Genomic DNA, 17,131 nt, shown 5'->3' with positions numbered 1-17,131 from the left:
ACACATTATCTTGAAAAACATACTGGCGCTGTACCTTCATGTTCCCCAGAAGATTTCCCTTACTGAAACAGTACATGTTTTTATGGTTGTTAAGATATGTTTTGTTTTGATAATTGTTTTACATAATTGATAGCCTTTGTTTAAGTTAACATGTTGCCAGGGGACCGTAGATGTCTGCTGAAGACAGGAACAACACAGAGAGGAAACTATGGAATGGAATTTCCTAGGTATGATCATGTTAAAATGCTGAATTCTCTGGGATTGCCAATACGGTTCTGAATTCTGACCACTTATATTTTTTGTTGATGTTTCACTCAACTGAAATCAGAGACTTAACACATCAACCTGTAGTCTCATAAACACACACAGCCCTCTGCTAAAAAAGAATATAACAAGTTCTGGAGAAATTGCTTTTCCGAAAACATAAAACATAATTTACAAGTCTTTGGCTGATGGCCCAGATGCTATAAATATATTTTAAGTACCCATTCCTTAACTGAAGTAACTTTTATATGTCCCTTTAATCTCAGGAATGGTGGAGTAGTTATTCAGGACTTCACTGTGTGTTTGTTTTGTAACAATGAACTGCCCAAGGCAAGTGCATTAAGTTAATTACTACTTTGTACCACCATTCAGTAAAAATGGCTTCACACACACACACACACACACACACACAGTCAAAGTTTCAAAAAAATATGTTGTGCAGGGTTTTTATAGTTCTTGAAATACTGCAAAATGTTGAGCAAACGATTTGAACGAACAGTTCGAGTTTGAACAGTCATTGATTAAACGTTAAAACCTTTACAGTTGTATTGTGCAAGACTGTGATACATACATTTTGAAGCAAACATTTTTTACTCAAATTTCCCCCTTCTAGAGGTCCATGGAACAAAAATATTTTGAGATGCGGGTCTGCGGTCATTTCATTTTGGGGGTCCTTGACATGAAAATGTTTGAGAAAGACATGGAAATATAGGTTTTTCAGAAAACTTAGGATTTAGAAGACATTAAATGTCTTCTAAATCCTAAGTTTTTTGTAGAATCGGCCTCGGGCCTTTATGGGTTAGGTCGGAGACACTCAACTGAATGACGACTCTCTTCTCCAGGGAGAAAATGTCTGGAATGTTTTTCTTTTATTGTCAAGTTACTGTGAGTTGTATAAGTCTTCAAATAAGTGCTGAGTTGTAAAAAGCTCCACTATGAAGATTGATTTATATTCCTATGGCAATATGTGTGAATATTATTTAAATAAAGACAAATTAAAAATACATTAACAAAACAAAGCTTTTCTTTTAACAAACACACACAATCAAAGCTTTGAATGTTGGCTCAAAACTAAAGCCCAAAGCTCTTGGACTGTACCCATTCTGCAATACAATTTTCAATCAATCATATACCCAATGGCAGTTGCATTGGTGCGGTTTGGGCTTAAGTGTTACCAAAATATGTATTGTTTGATATGCAAGACCATAGTTTAGTAAATATTCCTTCCGCACTGCTGATATGAAATGTGTGTTGGAGGAACGATGTGGAAAGGACAGGCCTCTGTTTTTTTCCCACTGGTGTAATGTCTTCACACATCAGTTTAGTGATGTGTTTAAGTCTTGGTCTTTCAACTTCGGACCCTCCATACCTCCACATTATCGCCCGGGGCTACTGCTAACACGCCAGCTTCTACGCTCAACTGATGTGTCAAGACAGTGGAGGAGGGAGAGAGAGAGAACAGACAGGAAAAATAAATTGAATGCAGAGCGACCACAAACAGGTGTCTACAAATGCATGCTGCATTTAGTCAGATCACTGCAACTGCTGCCCTGGTATGACTCTATAATGTAGAGAAATAACACTATATTAACAATGCAAACCAAATCCTTCGACTCAATTAAGCAAGGAAAATCTCCCAAGAAAAAAAAAGCTTGACAGAAACAAATGAGGGAGAAACCTTGGGAAGGCTCACAAAAGAGGGGACAGGCGTGCAATACTGTAGGTACAGTATATTGACAAAACAACGTGTAGACCATTTGCCTTATTCGTCATCAATGACACATAGGGCTTAGGTGGTTGAAATTACTCAAATCAATCAAAGCCTTTTAATTAAATCAGAGACAAAACAGCACTCACCCCACTGACTGCCGTGTGACGACATACAGTGCATAGAGTCCTTGGAGGCGCACATGGGAGATGTATCTAAATAGACAAATAGTAAGAGAGGATGAAATGGTAAATGGTAAATGGTGCATTTATATAGCGCCTTTATCCAAGGCGCTTTACATAGATTGTGCATTACATTCACCCATTCACACACCGATGGCAGCGGAAACCATGCAAGGCACCAACTAGCACATCGGGAGCAATTAGGGGTTCAGTGTCTTGCTCAAGGACACTTCGACAGTAACTCTGGGGGAGCCCGGGTTCGAACTGGCAACCTTGCGGTTCCCATCCAGGCACTCTACCCCTGAGCCACCGCCGCCCCCATGAAGAACTAGATTACAGTTATGTGTTGTATGACATAGACAACATACACATTTTAATTTACAAAAACAAAAAGGAATGGAACAAATAATTGATTGAGCAATCATCTACAAAGATCCATGAACAATATTTATATTTTAACAATGCACTTGAATCCATATTCTGTGGGGGAACATTGGCCACAATAATAGCAGATCTAAGGAATTTTTAACCCAAAAGGCCACGGGTGAGCTGCTAACAATACCTTGACGGTTCCGTCAGCGGAGCAGGTGTAGAGACTGCCGGGCGAGCGGTGGATTCCAGTGACCAGGGACGTGTGGCCCACGTCGAACTGGGACACAGCCTTGATGGTCCCTGACCGCATGGAGAAGGCGTGCAGCATGCCCTTCTGGTCTCCAGCCCAAACCTCACTGTCACTGTAGCACATGGACAGCAGGTAGGAGCTGAGCTGCACGGGAGACAGAGGGGTTCCAAGTCAGTCTATTATGTATGTTAAGTTAGGGCCGGGTGGCGATCATTAGGCCTGGCACAACTATTACATAATCGTCCATTCACAATTACTTTAGATATAATCGCAGTTATTTTGCATAATCGTCATAATCATTTGAATTTCCATGCTGAGAAGAATGTTCATACATTTTTAAATATATTTAAAAAAAGCTAAAATATGAAAATAGCCTCAGCTATTTTCTATATTTCTGTACATCACCATTTGGGTTTATGTGGTTAAAAAAATCTATTAGAATTGTTCTGTGTAGTTTTCTATGAGTATTTCATCATCTCACTGAGCAGTATGGGTGGGAGGGATTGTGAGAGGGATTTTTTTTATACTGCATCATATCAATAATATAACAATTTAAAACCTGTTCTTAATAAAAACTTTTGACAAAAAAAAGAAATCTGTTAATGTATAAGACATTTTAAAAAATATATTAAAAGAATCTGCTTCTTGATTATTCAATTAACCTACATGAGCAAGATTATGTCAATTATTGGTTTCAAATCCAAATATCGATTTGAATATATATTTGCGGGTAATTGCCCGGCCTAAATGAATCAGACAGTGGCCTTGTGGTTAGTGTGTCCGCCTGTGGGTGGTTCGATCCCTGGCCGGGTCATACCAAGACTGAAAAAATGGGACCCAATGCCTCCCTGCTTGGCACTCAGCATCAATCATGGGTTGGATTGGGGGGTCAAATCAACTAATATAATGATTCCCAAGCGCTGCAGCTCACCGCTCCTAGGCTCCAGCTCACCGCTCCTAGGCTGCGGCTTACCGCTCCACGAGATGGGTCAAATGCGGAGAACAAATTTCACTGCGGTAACGTGTGTGATAAATAGTGCGACTTTGACTTTATACCATTGCATACAAACATGCAGTCTTTGTGAAGGTGCAAGTTCAGAGTAAAGGGCAGCCAGGAATCCTAGTCAACAAACGACTGGGGACGTTTTCAAATGGAGTACAAAGAAACCATGATGTCTGTGTCTGAACAAGCAGTAACATAATTATGAAGCATGTCAGTCTACTCTAAACAAACAGTAATATATGATTCCATGTCACTGTACCCGGAGTTTCTTCAGCACTTTCCCTGCCCTGCGGTCATAGACGGCCACGGTGTGATCTTCACTTGCAGAGATAATGTACTGATCATCTGCAGCCACGCACATCACTGCCTTACCGTGGAGACGAAGGCTCTTCACCAGCGGCTGAGCAGCTGCAGCACAAATGCATGATATTAAATTAAAATGTAGCGTCCAGAATTAAATTACTTTAAGCACATAAACCCTCTATACTTGGTAAACTAATACTTAGTTGATCAGGGTCGGCTCTGTACTTTTTTTTGCCCCCTCTCTCACTGAATGACTTTGCTGAAAATAGCAGAACTACAAGCTCAGAACGTGTTGCTTTGTGACGCATTGTGAGCTCATAGATCTGCTAATTTCGCAAAACATTTTGCCCTCGGAAGAAATAGGGACGCTAGGGTTCATTTGTTTAAGTATACATGGTCTCACCTCTGACATCGTAGATGTTCACCCGCTTGTCATACAACCCGGCCAGCAGCACGTCCGGCTGACAGGACAGGCAGAGCACAGCGGCCCGGGTGCTAATGATCCCATTTTCTGCTCCGCCTGCCTCCAGGTCCCACAGCCGCACTGTGCTGTCGAAGCTCCCCGAGGCCAGCAGCGGGCCACTGGACGCAAGGCACCACACCCAGCCCTGGTGGCTGGTGTAGAGACCCTGCCCCACCAGCGTGCTGAGCAGTGTGCCGCGGGAGCCCGCTCGTAGGTCCCATAGGTTCACGTTTCTGTCCCGCGAAGCCGAGGCGCACACCGCCCCCTGACCCCCCAACAGCAGCACAGAGTTAACATGCCCGATGTGGGCCGAGGGCAGGGAGATGCGCTCCAAGGCCGCCGGGGGTGGGCTTGGGGATCTGGGAGGCTCCCCTTGCTCCACCTCCATATCTACCTCTCCTCCTTCATCACCATCACCCTGATTCCGCAGGTCTGCCAGGTGCTCCTGGCCATCAGCTCCATCCAATGCTCCCTCACCAGCGCCTCGCGGCGTTCTCTCACGCCTTTCTTCCCCCATCAGGCCGGCTGCAGCCTCCTCCACCCTCACCCTTGCCAGTGGCTCCCCACCTCTCTCCGGCTGCATGTCTCCTTCACCTTCCAACGCCACCTCCAGTACTTCGTGAACACCAAAAGCTACCTCTTGCGCAGCCACCCCCACCCCCTCTTCATCATCTGCTCTTCCATTCCCTTGCGCCGCAGCTCCAGGTCGTCCACCCTCCCCTGGCCTTAGCTCATGGCTTTCTCTCCCCCTCTCACTCTCATCCTCCAGGGTCTGCTTGGCCACCCAGTCAGCTTGGCCCGCCCAGCAGTTTATCAGCTCCTCCATCTCCAGGCAGGCAGCGGGCCAGTCAAAGTCTTCCTTTGGACCCACAGGGAAGGCAGCCCGGGAGCCTGTTAGCCTGCGTGCACGGAGCTGCCAGGCTATACCATCTTTGCCAACATTTCCCAATGCATGGCACACCTGAACATAGTAAGAGAGACAGCATCATTCTATCTAGAGCAATATTAGTAATCTCCTTGTTCTACACAAGGCTAATAAGACATTATTTGGAGTGAGGTTGTTTATGACCAGTGTTAGGGATATAGACTATAGTAGACTAGAGTGTAGTCAGGTTACTTTTTAGTGTAATGAGTAACAAAACAATTAATTTATCACTTATCAGCTACTTACTGTAGTTATGTTTTCAAATGAATTGCATTACTTACTGTCACTTTAAACATTTCCCTGTTTTGTTGCCACAAATGAAAAATAAACTATCTCACACATTCTGTCTTTCTTTTAATGTCCTACTTCTTGACTCCATTGAAGTTCCAGATGGGTGTGTCAGTGTCAGTGCACAATGTTAAGCCCATTCAACTAGCGACATGGCAGACATTCAGAGATGGCAGAGAGGTCAGCCTTTACGTCATGGAAGTATTCTAATTATTTTGAGTTTGTTGGTCAAAGGAGCCCGTTTCTTAGCTGTCAAGTCATATGAGCCAAAACCTCACCATAACCTTGAGTCATGGAAAGAAATGTGGGATAAAACAGTAGATCCGGGCACTCATACATTTAAAAGAGGAGAAAGGGCTTTATTAATTAAAATGCTGTTTGATGTTTCAACCATCAGGTCTTCATCAGGCACTGCAGCTAGGATCTTCTGTTTTGTATCCCACTAGATCCAGGTGCAGAACTGACACTTTTGTAAAACCTTTTTTCTATTCTCCGTGAGAACCTGGTCCTTCTGCTTTTATAACCTTGTCAATTCCCAATCAAATGTATATAAGGCTGAAGACCAATGTATCACATATTTTGTAAATTAATGCCCTATATGCATGTGATGAGATCATGCGAGGCATTGTGAGCTTGTAGAACTGCTATTTTTTAATAGCAATGAAACCACTGAAAAGTATTAACAAGATCTTGTGACTGCATAATAACTTCATTGAAACACAAGCCATTTCCTGAATAGTAACGGCTTTGGACATACAAGGTTTTACCAGACGGCCACAATTTATGCCACCTGACTACCATGTGGATTAAACACCCTCTTCTCCATACAGCAGACCAGGAGGCAACCGTTTGGATTGAGGGCTTTGCATTAGCTAAATACAAAAATAATCACTATATGACACAATACTGTATAAAAGGTATGCGCATGACATCATCATACCCGGACGTTATGCAGGAACGCCTACTGGCAAAAAACAGTCACAAAGCACTGCTTGTCGTTATTGAAAGTCGTCCCCATCAACTAACCTTTGGCAGCACATTGATGACACACTGTGCAGGGAGGTGTGAGGCAATGCGGGCCACCATCTCCCATGGCAACGACAGCAAGCCACTGTCGTCAACAGAAGTGGAGGGTCTCGGTTCTGTAGAGGAGGGGCAAGGGCTGGAGAGAACACTGGAAGAAATATATGGGGGCAGAGGGAAAATGGCATTCAATTGCCATGAAAGCTTTCCCCACAATAACAGAAAATACACTAGCATAGAGCCCTGAGAAACTACGCCAGGTCTTATAAAATGTTGTGAACTTGTAGATCTGCTATTTTCCATTATTGAAAAATGTGGGAATCGAGGCAAATGTCTGAAATAATCGTGATATTTGGGGAACTATAAACGCGTAGCTTGTCAAGGCTTCGTCAGACCAGAAGCAGCTGAAATGAGTCAAATTACTTTACCCATGTAGGTCAGCCTGGTCAGACTCAGCTCTGAGGTCATCACTAATGTCATCACGAACCCCCTCGTTGGCTCCTCCCTCTGCATGCTCGCAGTTCACACCCACCTGGTCCTCAGACATCACCAGCTTCACTCATAATAAAAAAACAAAACCATTCCATACAGTTATATAGTGATATTTCCCACTGAACACGTGACTGAAAGTGAAAGATTCTAAAATGTTTACACATGTACAACTGGTAGCTTCGACCTAGCCTAAGATTTAGACTCTAGTAGATGTGTATTTATCGATTGACATTTTCAATCTACGAGAATGTCAGAATCAATAAATCTACAGGTGTCTAAATCTTGGGCTAGCTCCGACCATGGCTTAGCAATGTCACATGTTAATGTCAAGACGAAAAAGCACTTCAGTACCAACCAGCATAGCAAATAGCACCACAAGCAGAACCCAAATGGTACTGAAGTTTCTGACAGCGAAATCCAATCCAATTTCATAAAAGCTTTATGGAGGGTTCCGAGAGGGGCTACATAGCAACTTACCCAAGTGTCCCTTGTCGGCGGTGTTGGCTGTCTGTCAGTTCATTTGAGAGTAATTTCCGATGTTTATGTTCAGAAGAGAATATTCAGCTAGAATAGACATTTCATAATCAAGTTAACTTATTAAGTGTACTGTATAGTAATACATGTTCAAGAATCAAGACAAGTCCAGCATTGATCGGGTTCAGTCAGTTCAGTTCCAAACAGACCGCCGGCCGGTTGGAACTGTTGTACAGAGTCAAATGTTTGTTTGCTCAGTTACCTGCTGATAGGAGAGCAGGCACGACTCTCGCTGCCATAAATGTAGTACTTTCCACACACAAAAAACTATTAGACTATTATATTACTGTATGCCTATTAGGAAGAAATGTTTTACATACCGAACTACAAAAATTCAAAACACTGGTTCCGGCGCATGAGGAATTCGTCACCACGAGACTGCATAAAACCATAATCCAGAATGTGGCATCACCGCCATCTACTGGATTACAATGGTTTACCACTACCAGAGCAAACGATTTTGGGTGTCCACTGCTGTCCTGTTCACTTGCAAAAACAAAGTTAAGTATATCCTGGCAACTTCATCCCCTTCATAGTACCTACAAATAATTTCCATTCATGCGAGCATATTTTTAAATACCTTAAATTATATTGTTTGAATTTCCGTTTCTGCCAAGCAGCAAACTAGTCTGGATAAGTAGATATGTTAAATTAAATGTATTTACAGTAGATGAAACTGAGGATGCAGAATATTCAGTCTTCTTTTGTTCATACAGTTAGTGTTGTCGGCAGGCAGCAGCAGCCTTTGCCAGCCAAAGTTATTGTTCAAATCATTTAACACACATTCAGTTCAGAGTTCACAGTAGTTAGTAAAACAATTAGAATTTGCCTGGCATAAAAGGTTGTCCCTGCTTTTGAGGTCCAATCCTAGCATCCATCCAATTCCATCCACTGGGGAGGGCAACACCTGCCCCCCAGGTGATGAATCATGTAATTATTTATTTCCATTCAAACAAATAAGACACTCGCATCCACATATTCCCAGCTTGATAGAAAACCTTTTATTTTCCCATTCACAAAAGTAAAATAGAAACCATCCCACCTGCACCACAGTTGAGGGGGAAAAAAGAAATACCGGTACTACATCAAATCCATTGATTCAGATTGAACATAATGATGGATGAGTATTTTTTTTACATTCTTCCCTAAGGTATGCACCAAGCTCTGTCTCTCCCACTCATGTCCTACTACTTAACCTTGACAAAATCAAAATGGTCCGCTATAAAACAACGAAAACAAATTCTTTAAATAAAAAGAACATTGCAGAAAAAAAAACTTTTAAAGTCTAAAACATTTGTGCATTTGGGCACAAAAAAATAATCAAAAATCTCAATTAACAAAAATAAATAAAAAAACAAATTAAATAAACAAAATAAACATCTGAGCCATAAGATTAAAAAAAATAAAGAAAAAAAACTCAACCTGTGGAAAACTTACATTTGAGAATGAGATTTCGCTTGTACATTGAAATTAGCATATCGCTACATTGCAAAGGGTGACAAAGTCTAAACTTTTCACCCTTTTATGGTGTTAAGACCAGTGTCACACTAGAGCGCCATGCAATGACTGAGTTTAACCACTTAAAACCCTATATACTTGGCTGGCCAGAGTCCCCAGGGCACAAACAGTTGAATGTCATTGCTTGGTGAAGCCTTTTGTCACAACTTGAGATGATTGCCCCAGCTGATAATTTAAGATTCCTCATTGTTTCCCTTTTCTCATGCCAGATGTTCTAAGGGGAGATGACGGAGTGTTTTTCTCCTGTTAAAAAGTGTTTAAATGCCAGCACATCTGAATTAAAAGTCCAAGAGAATCTCCCTGCTCGATTTAGTATTTCTATATTTGACTGTCCTGTAGCAAGTCCCTCCTATAGGACTACGTAATGCTAGGCCCTCTACAAGCTTGTAGATTGGTTACTTCCGCTGACTGGGAACATGGATGCAAGGGTTCATGTGGTTAAGTCAGTTCTCTGTGCACATCTGTTCCAACGACCTGAGAGAGGCCACCTACCGATCAACGCTTGCCTACCAGTTAACCCTTATAGGAATATACCATTAGTGTTCACCCTTTGGGGTGCTGCGGCTTACAAAAGTGTTAGTCCAAAATATTACATTCCATGTAGCATGGATAAAATGAAATAAACTACACCTACCTAGGAACTATATTCATAGATATGAGCTGGTGTCCAAAAACGCTCTTCCCGACAATAAGAAAATGCATTTTCTTTATTAGTATTGAATGCCTATATTTTAAAAGTAGCTCTGAGCGACCTACTGTATATTCTGACAATCACAAACTGAGATGGTAACTGGCATGTAAATGCTGATTCTCCACGTGGCCTCTTATCTCAAGCATGATGCAGGCTCTGCCTACGACATCACATCGGTCGGGTGAGAGCTGGTGCAAAGATAAAGTATAATGGCTGATTTACACTTGATTGCGTGTGTCACGCATGGGAAATAGATCTACAAGCACACCATGTGTCACATTGATCAGACACATGAGCTTGTGAATCCATTTACATTGTGCAACACAAAGCATAAATCAGGCTTAAGCGGCACTCCTGCATACACACCCTTATAGTAAAATAAAGACGAGTAAACACATACATACACAGTCACACATTCAATCCAACAGAATAGTCCACTATGGACAATGACAAGAAGATACAGCTGGATACAGACAACCGCTCCCCTCACATACGCTAACCAATGTCAGGGTAGAAGAAAATTATTCGGATAAAGAAGTCGTATATTCCCAGGCATATCCTACACAGTATCAACGGGTGTGTATATGGCAAATGGCAACGACTGTCACCATGTTTGATCTTTAGCTGGAATCGCACAGCTGCCATTTGAGCAGCAAAAGTTGCATTGCCATCGACAAAGCTCTTAAAGGCAGACCCTCAAGAGGGGGATCTGTTTTATGATAGTCTAATAAAAAAATAAAATAAAAAAAGCAAACATCCAAAAGCATGCAACATTGTTCACGACCGCCAAAGAATGGGTCTCGATGGCCGGAATCGAGTGTAACTCATAGCCTTATTCTACAAAAAGCTCACATGAGGGGGGAAAAAAACATCCTCTAACACAGATATGGACTGGCAGGAACACTAGGATATGGATCCCAAATACTGTAATTAAGATGTCCACCCCACCTCCCACCTCCCTCCCCATGATACCTATACAATCCACTTTAGGAGGAGCTACCTTAAAGCTAATCCTATGCAGAGGTCTTAATCTTACCTGCTCATTTCACCATTGATTAACAATTATCTTCATTACATTGTTTGCTTACTGTAGCAAGCCGTTTACAGTCCTAAAATCACTTATTGGAGAGAAGGAAAAAAAATCTATACCTTAACATTGGTAATATTATTACTGAGTATCATTAAGAGTGAGATTCTAAATTTCTTACAAAAAGAAAAAGTGCATTTATATCGATAAGAACCAACTCACTTAACTTTTAAGATCTTACCGATGCCTTATCGCTCTCTTTAAAGCCCGTTTTGTATATAGTCTAAAAACAAAGAAGCAGTAGCAGCAAACGGATTCTCGTCTTTTCTACAGTATTAGAACTGTTGCAGTGATTCTCATAACAGCCAGAGAGGAAGCTGAACCCTGTTATCTACCTAAGGTGGATTCTCAACAATACAACGCACAACCTCCATTACCTATGGGGACAAGAGGGGTTTGAGCGGGAGGGCGAAAGAGCATTTATGTCTGCCACCTTCAAACTATGGCAACCCTGTTCTATTGATGAAGCCAAATGAGAAAACATTGTGTAAATGCTCAACAAGACGGACATATTTCAGTCTAACATGCGTCACTCAACAAGAGGTAATAATTTGCCATGCAACAACTGTCTCTCATTCCCTTATCACAGCTAGTAAAACGATAAATGACAGATTTAGCACTATACGGTCTTGACTCACGGAAGGGGGTATGCACTGATGTGGTGAAAACCTAGAGAACAGACCCAATGTGTAATTTTTTTCCCCTAAAGAGATGAGAAATATGGATCAACAGAAAGAAAAAATAAAATTCAGCAACCAAGGGAAGAGGAAAGAACAAAAATTTGGTTAAAGTAACACCTTGATAGAATAAGACCTACATCTATGTACTGTCTATGAATGGTGTGTGTAGTTTGCGTAAAAGGTGCAAATTACTCTTGTACAGCTCCCGCATTATTTATGTACTAAAAGCATCTCATGCTTTTTTTATTTTTCATTTAGTTTTACCACTGGCTAGCCTTTAGGTGGCTAGCAATTTTAGCGCTACATCTGTCCCACCCACAGCCCGACATGGATTACCAATGCCTATTGTATATGGATGTGTGCCTGTGCATCAACCTCTCAGGCAGGGCAGCCCATCTTTAATATGTCTATGTGTGCCGGTCAACATATTTATGTGCATTGTGGCATTTTTAACTGTGGCCCTCAAGGCTGCGTCAGATAATTCCATTGTATATGTACCTATCTGCAGAAGGCGATGCTTCTGCCTATACCACCCGCCCTCCCTACCCTTTCTGGGATCCCTGCCGCGTAGTCGGCAAGTCTTTTTGAGTGTGTCGGATTTCACTGGGCGTTTGACCCAAGAGGTATGTGTAAATCCCCGGTTTACCCTCCCACACCCACCACCCTCCTTCCCACCCACCCTCACAGAAACACACAGGGCGCACGGGAAAAGGGGGCCGTCCGTAGCGGAGGGTCAAAGCCAGTCGCGTTGCTCGCTGTCCCGGGTGTCCCCCCCTGCGGTCAGGGCAGTGCATTTACACAGATGGATGAGTTCCCCCAGTAACCCTCCCCTAGATGAACCTACGGAAGAAACAAAAAACAAACAGCAGGTCAGAGGTCTGTTGGTCTATGCTGAGCTACTGGAATTGTTCAATAAAATGTAAGGTCAACACTGGTAGTGTGGTATGGCGTTAGTAAGCTGTACCACACTAGGTAGGTCTGAGTAGGCTCAATGTTTGGTTTCTCTTCTTTTCGCTAAACACGTCATTTCTGTGGTACAACACAGCTGTGCTATAAAAAAAAGTCCCAGAGTCAGGAAGGAGTAAAGTCCATGTAAGACAGGCTAGAATAGGTTCTGGATCAGAATATAATAGGAACAAAATGTATCATCGTTTTATCAATGAGCTGGGTTTTTCATCATATCCAGACAAAGACACATAGCAGGCCATGTTATTTTAGGAGCGACTGATGTTGGGTGGTCCTACCTAACAGGCCTGTGTCCCGTGTGGACCAGGGTGGGCTAGACGCCATAGCAGGCCGACAGACGCTCCTTCAGCAAAGGGGGGAACTGCTCTGAGAACTGCTGCCAGTTCTCCTCGCCCACCTGGTCCTTAAAACCATGCAGGATCTAAAGAGAGACCACACAAACACACATCAGGAAAACCTAATAGCTTAAGTGTTAGGTTTTGAAATGCATTGAATTTATAGGATTTATTCTCATTCTGGCATCCAACTAGCTCAATCGAACCGTCTTTAAGTGAAGGGCAGATTGTTTCTTACTACAGAGAGGCTCAAGGTGCTGCCAAGACCAGTCTCTGCTGTCCCCCCCATCCACCACCTGTCTCAGATTCAACCAAGTTCCACATGGAATGTTCAGGATTCGAGTGTCTTAAATAAGCGAATCAACAGCGTGTGGCTAGAGATGGGGAGGCAGGAGAATAAGATGGGGAGCATCCCTGATGGAAGGACATTATTTACCACACTAGAATAATTTAAATTGATTCCAGCTGTACACAAAATGTTGGGAGCACAAAAATTGGGATTGTGTCATTGGTAAATATGGTATTCTAAAAAGGTATTTGTTGTAGACAACGATTGTTTTAGTAGTGAGTCCTCATTTAGTTTAGGGAGTTTGGTTGGATTTAGTTTTGTAGCAGGGGCAGCTACAAGGCATGCTATGCTACACATGTTGAGTCCCAGAATGGGCCTGATCTCAGCTACAGGGACAAGAGAGAACACCACACTCAGGATACCTTTAACATACAGTACACACGACACACATGGACATTTAACAGATTAAACTGTAGATCAGGATCAGAAATCCAGAACAAAAGATATCATTTTGATTCAATCGGCTGAGTGTTTCATCATATCCAGATGACAATTCGATTAATTAAAAAAAAAGTAAATGACACGGACACATCATTCATAGACTGGACACGCTTTTCGGGAAAAACGACAGAAAAGCACAGATGCAGTGTGCATAAGTGTTACTGTACATCTTGTCCCATTTTGCGTTGGGATAACAAAACCTAGGGCCTAAACACCAAGATTTGTTGTATTCAATTAGGGCAAACATTCAAAGTATTAAATGATCAAATCCGAGTCCGATATGAGCTCATTAAAGCTTGCATGCGTGAAGAGGTTAAAAATAAATAAAGAATACACCACGCTTTGCCTTTTAGGATAAATGGAATGGTCTTTGGCTCATACTCACTTTATAAAACATGTCTCTCAGGTCGTCCTTGGGGTTCACCCAGGAAGCCACCGCATCGCAGAAAAAGATGAAATCCTGGACAAACACATGAATAGTTCATGTTAGCACTTTTATACATTTAGTTGGTGACCTTCTGCTTCTCCTAATCCACTGATGTCAGACTGTAAAAATTCCATACATGATTTCTTCAGATTTCGAGTGTCTTGTTTAAGTTTCATCATACAGTGGATGAATATTGAGACAGAAAAATAAACTTATGTTACAGTGATGTGTCTGGGGTGCATGCTCTTTCAATTCAACGGTTTGACATACTTACATTTCTTTAACCAATATATATATATATATATATATATATATATATATATATATATATATATATAAAGATAAATGGTTTTGAAAGAGGGGTCACATCCATTTCCACATCACCGTGCATCAAGTTTATGTTCTCCGTAAACCAATAACCAAAACAACACACCCACCTGCACCACTCCTCCAGGGTTGACCCCGATCATCATGCAGATGCCTCGGAACGCCGAATCCTTCTCCTCGTTATCCCGGATATTCCTCAGTGACGTGCACCTGGGCACGAGTGGTTACAACAAATGTTTCGTTTTAACCATTGTCGTTCAAAAACATAAACTAAAGAAACCAAACCTAAAATACATTCAAAACCATAAGGTTTCTGGATCAGAAATCCAGAACAAAAGATATCATTTTGATTCAATCGGCTGAGTTTGTCATCATATCCAGATCAGCAATATGTAAAAACACTAGATGGAACTTTAACCATTAATTGTGACTCACCATGGTCTGATGAACTGCTGCAGCTGTGGCGCCACCTCCTGGGGACAGACGTAACCCAGCCTGCCAATCGTAATGGCTACACACATGGAGACAGGTCAGATAGATATGGTTAGGTACAGTTGGTCTGGCTGTAGTTCTTTGAATATTAAAGTACCAGAACATTTACCTTAAAAAAGGGATGACACATCTCTCAAATAAACCCCCTCAATTTATTTATGTATTTTTAAATCATAAATCGTTGAAAAGAAAAGGGCACAACTCAAATCTTCTGAAAACTATGCTAGCCAGAGCCAGTTTTTAAGAGACAGATGTGCACAGTTTTGCAGTCTTTCTGGGTAGAAGTAACAGGGAGGGCCATCACAATGCTCCGAGTCTGCTTTAATTAAACAAACAGATGCCCTGGTCCTCACCAATTCGAAGTCAGCTAGGCACCAAAGCCAGCCACTACCATTGCCCACGCCCTCCTCCCTCCCGTCCTCAAGTACAGTGGAACCCGGCCCAAAAAGACTGCATCCGCGGCGCAGACCACAGGAAGAGGAATCCCAGAGACTGGGCTTTGCTGTGCTGCTGTCATAAATGGGTCTGCAGTATACATAATCCTTTACCTCCTGATGCAATCTTTTCTTTCTGTATACAACGTATAATTATAGCACGAAGGGTGAATCGCCTGTTTTGTTGTAGACAATGATTTAGTTTAGTTTATTAGTTTGTTTTTTCTTTCCCTACAAAACATTCTTAGTTAATCAGTTTTTTTTCTTTTTCTTATTCCCTAGTTTAGGGAGTTCGTTGGATTTAGTTTTGTAGCAGGGGCAGCTACAAGGCATGCTATGCTACACATGTTGAGTCCCAGAATGGGCCTGATCTCAGCTACAGGGACAAGAGAGAACAACTCAGAACACCACACTCAGGATACCTTTAACATACAGTACACACGACACACATGGACATTTAACAGATTAAACTGTAGATCTGGATCAGAAATCCAGAACAAAAGATATCATTTTGATTCAATCGGCTGAGTGTTTCATCATATCCAGTTGACAATTCGATTAATAAAAAATAAAAAGTAAATGACACGGACACATCATTCATCATCCTTTGGTACCATGTGGGTGACGGTCCCATATACACCCATGCCAAGAAACATTCTGGTTTGAATATCCATGGAGTATATCATCATTACTAGTAAAAGACGTAGTGCATGCATGTTTACCCGTGTTCTCCAACAGGGTCTTTGGGGTGTTGGGCCTGTTGATGATCTCCACCAGGGGTGGCAGAACCAAGCCCACGTAGGGCTGCATCTCTGCACCTGGAAAACACACCGGCAAGACACAACACAATGTCAAACACCTGGGAGCACCCTTTGTCCAACCAGAGCACTCAGCACCTTTTGAAATGCCATTATGATTTAACCTGACAGTAGGTAGTTTCACCAAAATCCACTCCCTGCTGAACAGGCACCTTAAACCACCAATAGGATTCACTAGTGCAGTGATGTCCATGATGCCCCCCTCCCCCCAATGCTGACTGGATCATAACATAGAGGATCAAAATGTACCATTGTAAATCAATGAGTTGGGTTTGTCATCATGCAGATCAGCAATAAAAACGCACAATTGTTTTGTTGGAACCAGAGGCACAGTGGACTTTCCATGGTGGTGGGAAGGAACATTACCTACCCAGATGCCATTATCCCCATCGTGATCAGGAATCCCACTCTGGAAAAGTTTGACTTTTATCTCCAAAGAATCAACCAATAATATTTTTTTCCCATGCAGTTTGTAATTGTATGCATAATAGCCACATGGTAGTGCTTCACATGGAAACTGACAGGTTTAAGAAGTACCTCCTGATATCTGTATTTTCCCCCAGAGTTGTCACCAATACTTCCAAAAGATACAATATCAACAGCATAATTCCATCTAGTATTGCACAATTAATTTTCTTCAACAGTAAAACTAGCCTTCTACGTTCTAATTTAACACACGACACATATGGACATTTAACAGATTAAACTGTAGATCTGGATCAGAAATCCAGAACAAAAGATATCATTTTGATTCAATCG

General features: G+C 42.0%; 2 protein-coding genes across 6 annotated transcripts in view; both read right to left on the bottom strand.

Moving 5' to 3' along the window:
* Positions 1-729: 729 nt before the first annotated feature.
* Positions 730-8,150, bottom strand: fbxw9 (F-box and WD repeat domain containing 9). 3 transcript variants are annotated; one of them, XM_080775969.1, is made up of 9 exons: positions 8,010-8,150; positions 7,751-7,837; positions 7,210-7,334; positions 6,785-6,932; positions 4,486-5,506; positions 4,039-4,187; positions 2,717-2,920; positions 2,122-2,187; positions 730-1,684 (listed from the first exon to the last, which is right to left on the bottom strand). In XM_080775969.1, exons 3-9 carry the CDS (start codon positions 7,326-7,328, stop codon positions 1,613-1,615), a joined length of 1,779 nt encoding a protein of 592 aa, XP_080632095.1. In that variant the 5' UTR covers positions 7,329-7,334; positions 7,751-7,837; positions 8,010-8,150; the 3' UTR covers positions 730-1,612. The 3 variants fall into 3 exon arrangements, with proteins under 3 accessions (XP_080632095.1, XP_080632096.1, XP_080632097.1); XM_080775970.1 differs by having other exon boundaries at positions 8,128-8,148; XM_080775971.1 differs by lacking the exons at positions 730-1,684; positions 2,122-2,187 and having other exon boundaries at positions 2,764-2,915.
* A 633-nt stretch (positions 8,151-8,783) lies between these two features.
* The window catches only part of LOC308324057 (transportin-2), a 36,771-nt gene continuing 28,423 nt past the window's right edge, over positions 8,784-17,131 (bottom strand). For all 3 annotated transcript variants that reach the window (XM_080775962.1, XM_080775964.1, XM_080775963.1), the window contains 6 exons: positions 16,277-16,372; positions 15,064-15,139; positions 14,739-14,838; positions 14,260-14,334; positions 13,028-13,170; positions 8,784-12,623 (listed from right to left, as the gene is read on the bottom strand). In XM_080775962.1, the coding sequence (XP_080632088.1) occupies positions 13,063-13,170; positions 14,260-14,334; positions 14,739-14,838; positions 15,064-15,139; positions 16,277-16,372 (455 nt within the window). In that variant the 3' untranslated portion in view covers positions 8,784-12,623; positions 13,028-13,062. The remainder of the gene's footprint in view (positions 12,624-13,027; positions 13,171-14,259; positions 14,335-14,738; positions 14,839-15,063; positions 15,140-16,276; positions 16,373-17,131) is intronic.

The sequence above is a fragment of the Protomyctophum bolini genome, assembly GCF_963924005.1.
Source record: "Protomyctophum bolini genome assembly, chromosome: 11".
NCBI lineage: Eukaryota > Metazoa > Chordata > Actinopteri > Myctophiformes > Myctophidae > Protomyctophum > Protomyctophum bolini.
The sequence above is the reverse complement of the archived record's forward strand: the minus strand, read 5'-3'. Positions and strand labels throughout refer to the sequence as shown.